The sequence below is a fragment of the Conger conger genome, chromosome 11 (assembly GCF_963514075.1).
Source record: "Conger conger chromosome 11, fConCon1.1, whole genome shotgun sequence".
Lineage (NCBI taxonomy): Eukaryota > Metazoa > Chordata > Actinopteri > Anguilliformes > Congridae > Conger > Conger conger.
Window position 1 is genome coordinate 45,301,069 of NC_083770.1, and position 17,742 is coordinate 45,318,810.

General features: G+C 43.8%; 3 protein-coding genes across 4 annotated transcripts in view; 1 reads left to right on the plus strand and 2 right to left on the minus strand.

The window, feature by feature from the left end:
• nsd3 (nuclear receptor binding SET domain protein 3) overlaps positions 1-14,490 on the minus strand; it is a 65,716-nt gene extending 51,226 nt beyond the window's left edge. Inside the window, exon 1 of the mRNA XM_061259526.1 lies at positions 14,352-14,490. The gene's annotated coding sequence lies outside the window, so the exon portion shown is untranslated. The remainder of the gene's footprint in view (positions 1-14,351) is intronic.
• Positions 2,862-11,159, plus strand: LOC133140566 (uncharacterized). Of its 2 annotated transcripts, none has more exons than XM_061260587.1 (2): positions 2,862-2,981; positions 4,838-11,159. In XM_061260587.1, exon 2 carries the CDS (start codon positions 4,845-4,847, stop codon positions 6,777-6,779), a length of 1,935 nt encoding a protein of 644 aa, XP_061116571.1. In that variant the 5' UTR covers positions 2,862-2,981; positions 4,838-4,844; the 3' UTR covers positions 6,780-11,159. The 2 variants fall into 2 exon arrangements, with proteins under 2 accessions (XP_061116571.1, XP_061116570.1); XM_061260586.1 differs by having other exon boundaries at positions 2,942-3,074.
• A 1,590-nt stretch (positions 14,491-16,080) lies between the features above and the next one.
• On the minus strand, positions 16,081-16,539 carry LOC133139979 (keratin-associated protein 19-2-like). Its single transcript, XM_061259470.1, has one exon. The coding sequence runs from the start codon at positions 16,537-16,539 to the stop codon at positions 16,081-16,083; it is 459 nt and encodes a 152-aa protein (XP_061115454.1).
• Positions 16,540-17,742: the final 1,203 nt, after the last annotated feature.

Genomic DNA, 17,742 nt, shown 5'->3' on the forward strand with positions numbered 1-17,742 from the left:
TACAGTGTTTCAGTATTTTTCACACGTTGTACTCCTGGGCACACATCTGCTCCTTAAGTCATATAACATTTGATTTGCAATTAACAAGCTGCAACAGTAACTTCCGCTTCAGGAGGAACTGATCTCGGGTGCGATTCCTCCTCATTATTTCATAATCAAGCGCATGAGCCAACAACGGGAGTGTTCTGCTTTATCTCCTGCACATATGCCTATATGACGTAAGCTGTGGCAGAGCACTCGCCCCTCCCTTACATTTTTGCTGGTTACCTGTCACAAGCACAATTTATTATTTGAAGCTATATGCATTGTACATATCTGGATACATTGTACTACATTATATTTTTCTCCCACAGCTGTTACATCTGGCCAGTAGAACCCTTTAGACAGCAGTGGTTTCACAGGCAACTATATGCAAGGGGTGGAACTGCATTTGCCACAAATTTCTGCTAACTGTGGGGGCAGATGTATGTGGTGAGACCGGTGTCACCTGTATCTGTGACTGGGCTCCTGGAGGAGTTGTTGGTATATGGGACATGGAAAATGTATGAATCCTCAGTCAGATAGTTTCTACAGACTTTGAGTAGTATGGTAGAATGCAGGACCTATGGGTGTTTCAGTGTAGGTGGTGCCATGGGGAGGCTATGTATAGTCAGCAGGGATTAGAACTAGTACTTACTAGCATACTAAGATGATTGTGTGATGAATGTCAATTTGTTTTTTTGTAACGGTTTGTGTTGTATTGCCTTTTCCTGTTTTTTTTTTTGTCTTGCCCTTTTTTTGTTTTGGATTTTGCAGTTTTTCTGTGGTTTGATTGTATCAATGTTCTAACAATTGGGGACTTTTGGGGCTAACCTGAGAGGGGCTGGTAATGGCTGTAGTTATTGTAACTCTTTCAAGCGTTACTATAGCATGGACGGCATTGTAGCTATCCATGGTCCTGCAGCACCTCACAATGGCTGAAGGGGGCGGGGGGGGGGGGGGGGGGGGGGCGGGGGGGAGGTACACCTCAGACAAAATGTCAGCTTACAGTATTTCTGTGAAATATAATTGAAACAAACAGCTGTTCTGTTCTCATACTAGTACACATTGATATACAGATACGGGGATAGTGTTGCCCTTTAGCGTGCTCTTATAAATAACGTCTATTTCTAAACCCTATGGTAGTTACCCAGTAAGTCAGGACGATTTGTCAATAAACCAGTTTCTTTCTGTGCATGAATTGCGCCTTGCAGCATGGCTATTAAACAGTCCGGGCTTGCGGTTAGGATGCTGTCGCATTTAAATGGTATCACAATCTGAATACATTTATTTGGTGGATGCCTTTGATTTATTTATAAAAAGGCATTGTAAAGTGATGAGAACATTGACTAGCCAAGGCTAAAGGATCCATTTGTCACTGGAGAGAACAGAATGTCCCAAAAGCCACAGAACATAAGGCCAGAGTACTCATTTCCTCAAACAGAGGACTACTGAGAGGCCCAGACATTCCACGATGCAACAATTTCATGTGTAGAATGAATTGATAAAGGGAGAAAATACCCAACTAACCATTAATTCTGTCCTAATGTAAACAACACTGAAAGCAAGAAAGCAACAGCATTCACCCCAAAACTCACCCTCCCCTCTTTAAAACCTGATATAAAAGTGTACATGCTCACCTTATAAGTAACATTATGCAATGTTTGATAGAAAAATATTCATTTTTCATGGTCAATTGTTACAGATATTGCATTTATTGGTCAAAATGTCATAGAGCCACTTGTTCCCCTCTGAGACTTGTTCCCCTATAGACTCGTTCCATCTCGCCCCTAGGCTCGTTTCATCCGTTTATTTATTTTTTATTCCACACCAGATCGTCTTTCGTTCTAGCCTCGCAACCTCGCAACCTCGCGTGCCAGAGGACTTCCCGCCTGTATATCGGATATCCCAGTGCGTAGATGCCGATGGGAAACGTTATTATGGACCCTGAGCACACGCGAGTACGTAAGGGTAGAATAGGCGCGCCGCCACCAGGGTGACTCACGCAAGCACGAGCACGGGATTGTGGGGAACCGGCATCCCAGCCTGAACGTCCGGCTCCCATCCAAACCTCCCCCCAACTTCTCCTATCACAAAAGGCAAAATCTATTCTCATGCACTAGCCCATTCTTTGACGCACTTCGCATTTTTCCGTATGCGGAAAAACAGCTTTTGCTCCAAGTGGTCAAACAAAACTACGCATTGTTAATGCTCTGGTCCTTCAGAAATATAAATTGTGAGTGCTATCAGTTTGGCAGATTCTGGTAAACAGAGAAAAAAGGAAACTGGCCTCTTTAATGATATGGGAGTAACAAGTGTTGGCTGTACTGCCATGGACAAAGAGCCATGTGTGATCCTAGAAAATACTTGCATCTGAAGAACTTTAACGGAAACATCCAAATACCCAGTATATCAAAGCTGTACATTCTGAACGTAGTAAAGAACTCTCAGAAATATAACATTTGATAATCAAATTAGTATTTTCTCCCACTCCATGTCATTATAATCGCTGTAACTTGTAAGTATTCGATCTAATCATTTCTCAACGCGTTTTTTATATTTGACAACAGTTAAGTGACATGGGGAATCTACTAAGGGACAAACTGCTCTTTCGGGGAATGAAAGCTCCAAATTTCGTTTACGATATGTAGAAACAGACCCCGTAGGGTCTTTGTGAAGAAGCACATCTTGCTTATTTTACACGCATCACAGCTTTACTGGCGATCAGTTAAAATGGAAAGTCTCGGTAACAGCAGGATATGTATGAATCAGTGAATTTAAATCGGTGTACGAATTGTGTCAATGAAAACCCCTCCCCCCAATGTTCAGTGCGCACCGAAGATATTTAAATAGCGACGTGCCGCCCTCGCGCTGTCACTAGATGGACTAGGCTATTGGAGTTACTTCAAGCGAATCGAGCAGAGACGGTGTCGCATTTAGTAAAAAAAATTATAACAGCCAAGGTAGGTTACAAAATATCATTCAGTTTCCTATCTTACGACGGCGGATTTTTATCTGGAGCTTGACACCGTGCCCCATTGCATGAAGCCTATAATGTAAATGATTTGCATTTGATTTTATTATCGTCGTTCCAAGCAGTTTCATGTAATTAATTGATGTCTATCGTTAGGGCTAGAAAGTTAAACTATTTCATACTTATAGATACAATTCTTGTGGCATTAATTTATTATTGTGGCTGCGGCAGTGAATGGAACAAAATGGTTAACGCTCTGGATAAGAGCGTGTGCTAAATGACTAATGTATAAATTCTGTTAGCTGAAACTACACCATCAAAAACGAAGTGGTGGATTGGCTTTACAACAAAATAGGAAATACTCTGATATTTTATAGGGGTTATTCAATTAAACGCTTTGTTCATTTCTAACCAATATGGAACTTGCTGGCTGCCGTCATGTAACGCCATTTTAAAACGAGTCCAGAGATGGGTGTTATTTTTGACCTCGCTTCGGAGAGCTTGGAATAAGAGGATAACGGCTTTGAAAACGCAACTGGGTGTAGTCGAATGACTTCACGTAACCTAAAGGCAAGGCTTGCTATGCCCAATTCAAATGTGGTACAAAATGACAATCTGACTGTCAAACAGACCTTGTAGTAAGGCGGTGGGCTACCACACCGATATTTGTTCGCCACAAAGAGCAAGGCAGGTTGCGGTCCCAAATCTAACGGAGGAACAAGAACGTCTAATAGCCTATATTCAGAGATGTTGGTTGATTTTTACAAATTATTTTCTCGTTCATTCCGATCTGTTGCTTAGTACAGTTTAAAATGATGGTCTACGTAGACACATAATATTGGCCCAGTACTTCCAAGTTCCGAAAATGACGGGATTGATAGTCAACTGATATTTGCCGTAGTGATTTACCTAAACATGGTGGCATGAATCTGAAGATACGTTTCGTAAATAGGGTAGGCTACTAATATTAATTCTAGTCTTGCCTAGTCAGCTGTAGCCGACTATCACAACACCTTCTCCAAATAATATTAATACTTTCCCTTTGAATCTTACACGCCAGACGTTTTCTGTATTAAATCAATCAATGAAATTACATGAATCCATCAGGCGTCAAACTCCAAACCATCCTCAAAGGATACGTAACGCCAACATTTTTGCTGTGACCATATAGCCGTCTGTGTAATCTAAAGCCAGCCATGCCCAATGGCGTCATGCCGTGAACAGCCGACACTTGCTGGTGGAGACGGTTTGGGAAATAGGGTTACGAGTAGGCTAGTGTGCACTCTAGCAATTGAAAATACAACACCGTTTAATCTTGTGGGAGATGCTGTGATCCATCGGTTTTTTCCGTTTTGCAGAAATGTGTCCGTATCCTCACCGCCCTCAGTTGTTGTTATTTAACACGAGCAGAGAGCGACATTGAGGTGCACACGCTTTTAATTATTTAGGCTGAAATAGACATGCTCTGGGGATTCTTCCACAAGCTCCTCATGTGTTTGGTGAGATCATAAAGCAACCAAGGAGCTTGAACAATAAATATGGCCAGCTTGCTAATTACTGGGAGAAGACCTCATACAAACACTGAACTTCCATTACAAGCCATTAGTGGCTTCATTGAAAACCAAAGTAAAAACTAGGCAGAATTTTTTTGTAGCCAATGAGATCGAGTGTATGAGAGCAATTGCACAGACAAACCCAGTAAGTAATCCTAATATAATCATTTGCTGCAATACCTGTTCAACAAGGTGAACTGCGGGTGGCTTCCTCGATCCACTGCATGCACTGTCTAGCAGCCGACCATAAGTGGTGCGTTTCTTGACGCCGGTTCTCTCCACCTGTCCACAGTGCAGCGATGAGGCGGCTCTCCTCACACCTGGCCCTGATTTGCCTGGCTGTCCTGCTGCTGCAGGGTCACCTGGGCCAGGCCAAGCGCGGAGGAGGAGGGGGGGGGTTTAAGTCCAGCCTCAGCTGGGGAAAGAAGCCCTCTTCATCCGGCAAGCCCAGCTCCGGTGGATCATCGTCGCGCAGACCGAGTCACGGCACGAATACCCGGGGAGGTAACTACCCCCGGCAACCACAGGTTCCCAATCGGAACCCTGCAGGAGGTTACCCGGCAGGTGGAAGTAACCCTGCAGGTGGACGTCCGGCTGGAGGTTACCCAGCTGGGGGTAATTACCCAGCTGGTGGACGTCCGGCTGGTGGAAACTACCCAGCAGGTGGAGGTTACCCAGCAGGTGGAAACTACCCAGCAGGTGGAGGCTACCCAGCCGGTGGAAATTACCCAGCTGGTGGACGTCCGGCTGGTGGAAACTACCCAGCAGGTGGAGGCTACCCAGCCGGTGGAAATTACCCAGCTGGTGGACGTCCGGCTGGTGGAGGTTACCCAGCGGGTGGAAACTACCCAGCAGGTGGAGGCTACCCAGCCGGTGGAAATTACCCAGCTGGTGGACGTCCGGCTGGTGGAAACTACCCAGCAGGTGGAGGCTACCCAGCCGGTGGAAATTACCCAGCTGGTGGACGTCCGGCTGGTGGAGGTTACCCAGCGGGTGGAAACTACCCAGCAGGTGGAGGCTACCCAGCCGGTGGAAATTACCCAGCTGGTGGACGTCCGGCTGGTGGAGGTTACCCAGCAGGTGGAGGCTACCCAGCGGGTGGAAACTACCCAGCTGGTGGACGTCCTGCTGCAGGTTATCCGGCGGGTGGAGGTTATCCGGCGGGTGGAGGTTACCCGGCGGGTGCACGTCCGTTTGGGGGCGGAGCCTATCCTGGGGGATACCCAAACCGAGGCGGAGCAGGCTGGGGACAGCAGGGGGGCTACGCTGGAGGGGCGGGACACCCTAATTGGAACCCTAACAATCAGATCCTGAGCCCGCGTTACGGGGGAGGGTACGGGTACGGGGGCGGCGGGCACGGCATGGGAGGGTCTCCCTTCTCGCGCTCCGTGCACGGCATGGGCATGAACCCCTCCATGAAGTCCAGGGGCTTCGGGAAGAAGGCGGCCATGGCGGCGGGGGTCGGGGCGGTGGCGGGCATGGCGGTTGGCTACGGCCTCGGCCGCTTCCCGCGGCCGCACTTCAACTTCCACAGCCCGCAGGAGGAGCACTACTACAACCACTACATGTACCGCCGCTACGGCTCCCGCTCCACCGACGCCAACGACTACGGCCGCGACTACCAGTTCAAGCAGACCCCGGTGACCTACGACGACTTCATGGACACCTGCGTGAAGAGGACCGACCTGCTGGGCGGCCAGGACGGAGGGAGAGCGCCGGGAGCGGAGGGTATGCAGGGCGACGATCCGAACGCGGGCGAGGGCGCGGGCGGCCTCGCCGCCGCCACCCCGGAGCCTGACGCGGTCAACGGCACCGCTACCGATGCTGCTACCGACACGGCTACCGAGGCTGTCAACGGTACGGCTAGCGGCAACGTCACAGAGGGCGTTCAGGCCGACCCCACCACCCCGCCCGCGCTCGCGTCCGTCGGGGAGAAGGACGACAAGGGCGGCACCGGTGGCGCCGATGACGACGAGGAGACCGTGAGCATCATGGAGATCGGGTACCCGGAGCTGATCGAGCAGCTGAAGGCCCGACGTTGTGTGGAACGCTACATGGTCTACTCCGAGCGCTTCCTGGAGAAGCAGACCGCCGAGCGCATAGCTCCCGCGAAGAATCAGGAGCGCCGCCCTATCCGCGGGGGTGCGGAAGTCCAGCGCCCCCTCTGTCAGGGACTGGTATTGCTCCTCACCACCTCCCTCATGGTCCTGAGCAGCACACACTTGCTGCAGTGAGGTACAGGCAAGGCTGCTGCCGGAGTGAGAATAAACGGGAGGCAGACGCCAGTACAAGGGACTCCCTCAACCCTGTGAAAGTGATGTGGCTCAGGACATTTTTTTATTTGTTGTTTTTTTTTTTTTTTTTTTTGGAGTGTCTAGCTATCACGCCCAGATGTGTAATGCTTTAACAAGATTAACTTGCCTGCTACTGATTCACTGTACCACTTTGTGAGCAGCTCTTCCAAAGCACTGAACTGAACAGCACTCGGTAAGGCACTCAATTTCCATGCATGTGCATGACTATTGTGCTGTACATATTATTTCAGGAAATATAAACTACGGTGTATCCAAACCCAAATAACCAATTCTGAAATGCATTGTATAGATTTTTCTCCCCTCGCAAGTTGACAAGTGATAGTTTGAAGATTTTCGGAGATTTGTACAACCTGCCCTACAAATGAAAAAGAAACAACTTCTGATTCACACAAAAAACAGAAAAGAGTCACATTTTTCAATGATAAAAAAGGGAAATGCACTTCCCACTAACTGCATATTGAATCAACCTAAAATCAAATGGATTCAAAGGATAGCATAATTAAAATAAAATGGCGGTAATTCCACATGCACAATAAAACATTTTAATGCATTAATGCAACTTTCTAAGACGCATGCAAATCAAAAATGCCCAATACAGTGGGGAAATCACTATGGGGACTCAATGCTACGTCACAAAGTACAAGCCAGGTTTGGAGCTTCTACAACCAACATGCAGGGAGAAATGGCTTACCACCACATCTAGCGAATATTCGCAGTGGGCAATATGGCTGCCATACCCCATGACATATTTGGTGCCATGCATTTCAAGTAGATAACAATTTGAACTAGGGGTGTGAACTGATTTGTAACCGCTTTTAAAAAATTGATAACCGATACATTTTTATTTTATGAAGGTCAGTTTAAATGCACGTTCTTCACCAGACGTATTATTGCGGTTCTAAACTAGCAGTCGACTAGCTTCAGTAAATTGAGCAAGCAATCAAGGGGTTTTCTCGCTATCAGCGAAAAATTAACACGTTAATATCTCACCACCACAATTGTCCCACGCCATATAAATTGGTATATAAAATTCAAGTTTACCATTACATAAGAATATATCAAATTGTACAGCGACCTGCACTGGCATGAAAGTAAAATCATTAGACCAGCCGCCTATGGTAAAACAGACCCGGTGTTAATAGTATATCAGGCAAATATTGCGTGACCACGGAATTTTGAGTGCACCACCCCGTCTGTAATAAAGCTGTTAACAGCAGCATATTCAAAGATTTCATGTCAATCAAGTCTATCAGGCAGAAGCCATAGAAAAGGGATGAAAACATGAAGAATTATCATTTTAACCAATGTATTTTTTAGAAATTACACACGATCGACCAGCATTGCCTGGACGTAAACAACAGGGATTTAGCTACAGATTTCTGCAACTGTGAGGTTACACTGAACAATGTCAATGTAAATGTAAATATTAAATTTGGCAATTAGGCTTACTATTATCTGACTTACAATGTTGACATTAAACTATTGAGATGGCCACAAATAAAGTTTGAAAATACAATTACATTTCTCGGTAATCTAGTTAAAAAAAAATATATATGACCCCCAGCGGTCATAAGCAGTATCGGTTAACCGTTTAAAAAATTGGATGGTAACTGGTTACTAAAACAGATGATTTGTCACGGCCCTAATTTGAACCTCTTTGCTAAGTTGTGAAGTTACACATGTACCAGAGAGTAGACATGGCATTTCATTTGAAGATTCAGATTCCAAAGCAAGTTGCTGTATGATACCCTTGGTTTTTCGTGACACATTTTCATGAAACTTCGTAAAACCACTTAGCAGCTTATTCATGTCAGAGCAAGTCCGTAGTGAGAAAGTATTTCTTCGCTGAGCTGCAACCTCACCCTAGATCTGCAACGGCCTGCGTGTGCTGTGCATATGTGGGTTGAGCTGTCAACACTTTGTGTTGTGTTGTGCAACAGTCCTATACAGAAAGAATTCACTTTATTGTATTGCAGATATGCATATGTGGGAATATCTGTGGATGACGTTAAATGTTCTTCTGGCCCAACAACAAAACCACACTGTTACACTGATACTGTAAATGATCATATTGTTCAGAAGAAAAAAAAAACTAGTAATGGATAGATTGATGAAATGGTAATGCCAAGCAAATGTCTATAGCTTATATATTATGCTTAAACCTGTATGTATAGAGTGCAAAGTATACTGGCATATTTACTGGCAATGTATACATGATGTGTACAGATACTCATTATGCAAGTTTTTACATCATAGCAAAGGGAAAATTAACAATAATACCTGAATCTCACCACATATTTTTCATTTCTATTTTTATTGGCCCAAGCAAGACCTCATCAACCCTCTTTCAATAATCTGAATCAAAGCTAGCTGGCTACCTTTGAATTTGGACATTCTTGTCCTGGGCAAATAAAATGGTGGTTTCCTCTGCACGTAACGTTTATTATTGGGAATGACAGTGGAGAAGCTGCACTCCAGATAAATTTAGTATCCAAATATTTTCCCACTTTTCCCCACAAACTTTGTCTGGAAACTGCAAGACCGCCACTCATTCACATTCAGGAAAGATGGCAGCAATTACTGATCTTCATTTATTTATTAAGGGATTTTATATTCTTGAATGTCAAATTTTTATTCATTATTGTTATACAAGTATTGATCGTTGACTCATGATCACATTTTTTAGTACAACACACCAATGCGGTTCAATCGGAGGCATCTGGAGTGGAGTGGAAGCCATATCAGAGTGGCACATTCCCCCGTCTCTTTTTCTCAGTCACCTGGCTGTGAATTTTGCACCGCCATGTTAAAGGGGACAGACCGTCGCACACCACCACCGATCCTACGTTTGGTGTTTATACTTTTTGCACGAACAAAAAAAGTTTCTCCAGCCACAAAAGCTTCTTCATATCAGAAGAAACAACCGCAAGTTACAGTTTTAAGCATTGCTCTTCGTTATAACTTGGGTCATTTTAACAGACGTCCGTTTGGTTTGTCACGCGCCACTAAGTGAATAGTACAAAAACTCCTGAAGCCGCATGTGCAGATGTATGCATCCACAGTAAACAGATTATGTTTAACGCTCCTCTTTAATCAACCCTTTCATCCTTCCTTTCCTCTCTTGCCTCGCTCTACCTATTCCAGGGTGTAGATCGCAAGTAGACTGCAAGTGCTCTTATATTTTTAAACTGTCCTCTGGTTATGCTTATTGAGTATTGTGATGGTCTTTTTTCCTACTCTGGGCTCACGGGTCATATCGCATATACCGTAGCCATGTGTACATAAAGTGTGTATTTCAGTCAGTCAAGGAGGGGCTCATCACATTTTGACCGGCTATTACCCAAAGCTGTCAAATAAAACCACAAACAAGGCTTCTCTTGTCGACCTTGTTACAATAGGGGGGGATCTGAGTCACTTTTATCAATATACAGCTTTTGCTTGTGTATGGATTATAGGTACAGTAACATGATACAGGCTGTTATATCATCAGCTTGTCGAAGTTGCTTTAAGAGCAGATCGTCTGCATGTACTGAAATAATGTTTATATGGTAAAGTGCCTGTCTGATGTTCCCAGCAAAACCTGCAGCCACGCATTTTACACAGGCAAAGAATTGTGTTGGTGGCACCTTTTACTGTCATTGTGATCAGCACAGTTCACAGATAAGCAAAGGCCACACGATTTGGTGTTCATGTTGCACTACTCAAATGCCGAGTGCATTTTCTAATGGGGGGGGGGGGGGGGGGAGTAAAGTAATTGATAAGGTTAAGGTTTTAATACATTTACTGGAATCTTTAAAAATGCAGACTTGTGATAATGTACAGATGGCGGAAGTATTTAGCAGAAATGTTAAATATGTATGTAGAAATTTAACTAAAACTATGTGACAGAAGTTCTTGTGACTGTCTAGCTTCCTAGTGCAAAAGTAGTTGCACGTTGACAGTCATATAGGTGAGGGACTGACCTATAACTTCTGCTGCCTCAACAGCGGTGTTGCTAGGGGATGTGGCATCATTCTTTACCAGTCTGACAGTGCGAGACCTGTGGTTGAAGTGCTAACAATGTTGTTGAGCGGATCATCCTTATGAAAATGAATGATGTACAATAAACTGTATGTTCTTTTACGCGCACCTTAATTTTCATTCAAGTAGTACGTGTGTACATATTGAACTTGTATTCCACACTGTAGGCCACGAGTTTGTGCGTCTGCAATTTACCTGACTGTGCTTGGTCTGTGACTCTGTAAACTGCTCTCTTGTCTGTGAACACAAATAAATACGTTATGGATTTTAGAGCAATAACCGCCTCTCTTGCTTCTGTCTCCTCCCCACGGGTGCCCAGGAATCAAACCCTACTGGTTCCCTCTGTTCCCCGCAGAGAAAACTGTGTTCTAAAGAAACGCATCAGAACAGTTTGGAAAAACATTTTGTTATTGTGCAAACAATACTAGACTGTTTGTTTTTGTTTCCAAGGAAAGTGTAAGTCTTGATAAAATCACGAGCGGATGCAGGCTACGTGCGTATCCTTGAAGCTATTCTATGCTCCGATAAACAGTAGCAGTGACCGAGCACAAGTGTATTCAGCCGTTTATTGGAAAAACTAGCATTCACACCAAACCTCCAGAAAACGGTGGTGCATCCCTGCTATTATTTGTACCCGTAAATCTAATGCAGTGCTTGATTTGGGTCTTAGAGATTGGTCTTAGCATTAATTAATTTCCGTTTTTGAAGTTTAATGCCCTACACAGGAGTACAATACAAGTAACAAAAGGCAAGTGAATGCTGAATTCACTGTGTAGTGATTTACTCAATGCTGCGAAATTAGCATTTAACAAGCAAAGTTCTTGCACCACCAAACTAGACTGTATTGTTCAGCAAGTCGTAGAATGTTCCCCACAACAAGTCTGTTTTCTTAAGACCGAACAGCCAAATTTACGGTCTCCGCAGGACATTCGCAGTAGAACCGGCGCCTCTTCCATTATTTTATAAACGCTTGTGTCACTTCTTACGTGTGAAGGAAAAAAAAGGCTCCAGCATTATTTTAGTCTCCGTCGAGTGACTTTTAAACGAGGCCTTTCTTCTGTACTGCTTGAGATTTTTCACCGAGCCCACAGAGAGCCTCCGCCAACAGAGGCCTGAGAGGACAGTGATGTTGCTAGGTAACGGGTTACTCTTCCACAGGAGGTGGGGGTGAAAAGAGAATGGGTGTCACTAAGCAACACGGAATAGAGGAGCAGGCTCCTTCTAAATAAAAAGCAGCCTTGGACAAGATGGAGGCCTGAAAAAAGTGCATGAAAAGTATATAATACTTAAACCTCCTCGCCATTTACAAATTTGTGCTTAGTTATAATCAGTAGGAATTTCAGTCAGATTTTTTTTTATACATGTAGGGTACTTGTACTGGTACTTCAGAATACTGAATTAAGGTAACTGCTTGACAATTATGAGTGATCGCTAGGTCTGCGTTGTGTATGTGTGCATATATTTTGCCATTGTGTATGTGTGTCATTGTGCATACTGTATGTCTACACCGTTTCCTTCCTTTCATCAGTGCCCTCCACCAGATTTATGTTCTATAATGAACACAAGGCAATGGGATTTTTTTTTTTAATTGTCTTGCAGTTTTCTTTTTTTTTTTAGGCTGTGGTGTTCTGCTTTGTGGAATGTGTGTGGGAGTGACGGTTCCGTCTTTACTCGCGTTGCCTAGGATACGATAGTATCACCATACAGGTGATTCTACCACACGCCATGCATTGCAAGAAATTAATTTACAATATATAACAATATACGTGTCACTGAAAAAAATATTTTTCAAAACGAAGGATTTTTCTTTTTCATGTAAGGCCTCTGTTTGACAGAAATAAGAGGAAACCTATTAAATATCATTTGTTTAAACAATGATTTTCTAAGCAGTTGTGTCAATAAAAAATTTAAGAACTGAAAGCAAAACCTCTGAAAACAACTACCTCCCTCTGTGACCTATCATTGCGCAGAACTAAAGTTCCCAGTGTTTGAAGTGAGCTGGTACTGACCTTTGCGTTTTTGACACATTAATAGTTTAATTGTTTGCAGCTAAAATTACTACTAAACCTAAAATATGTATTCAGATCAAATATCGATACTTCCCGACACTGTATGGCAGTACTATGTTGTGACGATGTTTTCCCCCCACCTGTAACCAGATCTGCAAACATCCCCGACGCGGCAGCTGAGCACCGCCAGCTAAGCGGTGCCAGAAATTACGCAACCCTATTACTCTCTTACGTAAAGGCTAACGGGAACTCGCGTCCGGCAGGCAGATGAAAAGCTTAAGAAAATTCCTACCAATGGCAAATGGTTGGATAACAATGAGACGATCTATGGCCAAACAATCTTTGTAACATCTAGCCTGCTAAACCGAACGGATAAACGGTAAATGCTCTGCGCGTTTCACGTCATGAGCGATCGAATGAGTGGCAAGGCCAGCTGGACAAATAAGTACATCATGAACAGCTGATTCAATACAAAGTAAAGCACATAAAATTGAGCTTGTGGGCTCAGATTTTTTTTTTTTAACCCCATTTATTTTACAATATTTCTCTGACACTGCACATAGCCTACCTGAAAAACATTTAACAACAATACGTCTCCATTCATTAGTGTGCATGGCTGCTTTAAATGAAATCCAATTGAGCTGACAGCAACCACGCATCGTAATAAGCACCAAGGCCTTGGGCCTTAAATATATGACAAGCTTCCAGGATCAGTCTCCTCTTCACGACGTACCGTTCATTCATTCTCACACATCCAACCCTGTCCAAAACCCAACATTTTGGGTCGCAGAACCAATGAATCTGAATTCAATAACTTATTGAATAAGTGTGAAATTGAGACTGAATTCCACTTATTGTAAATCAGTTAATGTGTTCTTCATGTTACTAACGTGCATGCGCTTTATGTAGCCTATGGAGTCGGCCAACCGGTAGACGGTTAATTTCGTGCAGTGACATCAAACTGCTAATTCAGCAAAATGCCACTCGTTTCGTTGCAATTAAGTATGCTGTTCTGAACGAAGTGGTAGTTTCTTGCAGATGAGAAGAGTTTACCTCTTACCTAGCATTTCCTTTCCCCAGATTTTAATGGCTTCAATGGATTGCGTGAAATGCCATCTTTTGTTGTGTCGTTTTCTATAGGGCTCTAGGCTAAACTTTGCGACATCAACAGGGTACTTACAATTCCGTTGATCCCCTCGACGCACACCGCAAAGCAGAAGGGTTATTTGTGGGCTAACATTATACCCAACATTCACATAATTTGTGAACAACCAAGAGTTACGTTCCCTCCATCTCATTCACTGCTTCTTCTTAAATCCATATATCTGGCAGGCTATTTTTTGTTGCCAAAATTGTTGCCAGGTCAAGCCGGGAAATGTGGCACACTGACGGTACTAGCTTCTTCTGTGTATCGCTTTTGCAACGTAAACTTATTTTCTCTTCGACATTATTTGTAACTTACACTTCAATGGACGGAACGCCACAATACGCTGAAGAGAGAAGCGTCCCAAATTCGTGGTGAGACCGAGAAAACTGAAATACGAGCATGGACAAACGTTTCTTCCTTTGAACCTGCGATTTGTCGCCTGATTGGAGCCGCCATTTTGTGGTGCTCATGCACAAGGTTGCCAACTTTGGTCAACTGGCTGGTGTGAGTTTTCATGGGCTGTATCTTTTGCATGTGCGCGTGCATCACAACTACAATGCGCTCCACAATTATTGGCACCATTGATCAAAAATTAAGAAGCAATATTGTATTTAGTGAACAACACATATACTAATCTATAAGTTATGTTATATAGGAAAACTATACAGTTTTTTCAAAACATTTACTCATATGTTTCAATGTTTTTTATTGACTGCCTTCCGCATTCTGATTCTGTTAACGGTCGGATCCAAAATATACTGTAGCCTGTCATCCAATGAAAATGTTTTACTAAACAATGACAAGTTTAAACAACCCACCAAATATAATTGAAATTTACGATTATGTAAAATAATAATCACATTTATCACTGCTCACTTAAAAAAAAGTGATGCCGGACAAAGACTGCTGTTTTATACCACATCACCTGTTTCATGGGAACAGCTGGTTTTCCAGTTTTATATGGCGAGTGAAGACTGGGTTATGGCTCTAAATAGATCGCAGAGAACTGACTACATGCTTTCAATGTGCTGAAATTTTGTCTCCCCCTAGTGGATTCTGCTGGTTCTACATCAACGAGGACGGTACACATCGACATCTTACAGTATAGTTTACAGTACATCAGAATGATGCTAGGGAGAAAAGTAGTGAACGTGTAGCGGCAGTAACTCAAATATATACACACAAACTGTCTTCCATACATTTATTCAAATAAAAGAGCCATATACTGATAATCACATTGTACACAATTGCATAAAACACATTATACACATTTGCATTAGCTTACCTGCATCAAAGTCTGCATTACTGCTCTAACACAAGTCAATGTGTTCACAGAAACACCAGCATATATATTAAAAAGCTGCATAATCCTGGTCATGGCAATACTTACAGTGGTGTTACAAAAATAAACACGATGTTACAAAAATATTCATGAAGTCAATAATAATTACAAATTGTGAAACGTGAATAGCGAAATTCCTGCTCAGGATAATTACAATTGTTTAGTTGAAGAATGTGGTAGTTGGTGGCAGTGGGTAGCAGTATTAGAGCACACTGACAAATCTATGATGGAGGTAGAAATTAGGTGAAAAATGAACAGAATTTCCGCCTAAAATGTGTGATAAATTTTAGTTTAGTTATCAGCTTCACAAAGATACTTTTGTTGTGCTCCTACTGCAATCTGTGTAATCTGAGCCGAACATAAGAAGCACTCTTCTCTTTTAAAAAAAAATAAACTTTTACAATAATTTCATATTAACACCAAAAACGGTAACAAACCCTTTCTTCCATCATCCATATATCTTTGAGGACCGTTATTAGACAAAAATAAAAATGCATGCTCACACGGTAGTAATAACCCGTAGACATACGCCAGACGATTACCTGTCGAGAATCTTCTCAGGAATGAAATATAACTTCGTAAGCCAATAACCCGTTTTTACATAAAGGTGGTTCACAGTGCAATCGCTCATTCGTTGGGATCTCCTTGAATTCTCATTCACGGCCCTGTACATTGTAAAAGAAGAGGATCCAGTCAGTCGGGTTAAATTCCCATCCAGTGGCGCGTCATGAGGGCCATCACGGAGCCCAGGAAGACGAAGCCGTTGGCGGCGTGGCGGCTGCCGGAGTCGTAGTAGTACTCCCCGTCGGTGTCGTTGCCGCTCCCGTACCGGCGGCCCCCGGAGGCGAATCCGCCCCCGTACCTGGGGTACCCGCCGTACCCCCCGTAGCCGTAGCCGCCGCCGCCGTAGCCGTACCCCGGGCGGCCCATGGAGCCCATCCCGTGGCCGATCACCGCCCCGCCCAGGGCCCCCGCCGCCGCGGCCCCCGCCATCTTCATCCCGGTGTTAGAGGAGCGGGCGGGCGGGGCTCGGGCCCCCATCCCCATGCCCATGCCCCTTCCCCCGAAGCCCCGCCCCCGCCTGGCCAGAGCGCAGGGGCACAGCATCGCCGTCAGCAACAGGCACGCCCACAGGGCGGGGAGTCCACACCGGCCAATCATGACAGAAGCTCCCTGCGAAGAGGTAAATGGCTGACATTTATATAGCGCCTTTATCCAAAGCGCTGTACAATTGATGCTTCTCATTCACCCATTCATTCATACACACACACACACACACACACACACATACACACTAACAGCGATTGGCTGCCATGCAAGGCAAGTGAAACAGGCTCTCCTGTTAAGCACTCTAGCTTGCCTACATGACTCATGGCACCCCAAGTGTACATTCAGAGAGGTGTATTTCACCACTGGCAGCTTCCAGAGAACTCCCTCTTGCTTCATTAATAGTCTTACGGTATCCACTTAGGGCCAGTAAAGTCACCTAAAATGGTTTCCGTAATCCTGGATGTACCTTTATGTAAGTAACTCCCAGCTTTGTGTCCTCACCTCTGGAGAGGTTTATGTCTTTATAAACAAGGTAGGTATATTACCATTAATTATCATGGTAGAATATGATCATCATTGAGCAGTGTGCTCCTTGATATTAGGAAAAACTTCCAGATCAGAGAGATGCTTGATAACTTTTGCGACTACAAAACTAATTCACAGAGCTTCTTGCAAAGTTGGAGGTAAGAAGAGTTTTTAAGTGTAATGAAATTATTGAAAGGAAGTTTGTCTAACACTGAGTGACAACAATGACGTTTTTTAATAAGTGAAGCATATTTTGAAATGTAAATACAATATTGACTAAATTTGAAAGGAAAAACCGAAGCAATTTTAGGTTCAGAGTTGAAATACAATATAGTTACTCCAAATTTCAGCTCTGACTAAACTATAAGAAATGCCCCTCGTATGGCCAAATCATAATGGTCCGTGGAAACAACCAAGGAGCAGTAAACATTACGAAACCACTACTAGCACATAAGCAATATGAGTACACTGTGTATTTCAGAAGGCTCACCTACAAAGCCTTTTGACCCAGTCGAGGATTAACGTCCCTGTCTGCTATTACTGGACTAATCCTGACTGCTAGATCACCTTCACTGCTCATACTCTCATTCACAAGCCTATGACCGAGAAACCATAGATACTGGAAACACTGGTCGACCAGTAGACTGCAAAGGACTGTGGGCCAGTGGATGACAGTCAATGATAATTGCTTTGTTTGCTGGACTAAATAGCCCTCTTGCTTATTTTCACCTTATCTTCCTGTCACTCTGAGTCAGCCTATTAATGTCATGTGATTAATGACTCATGATT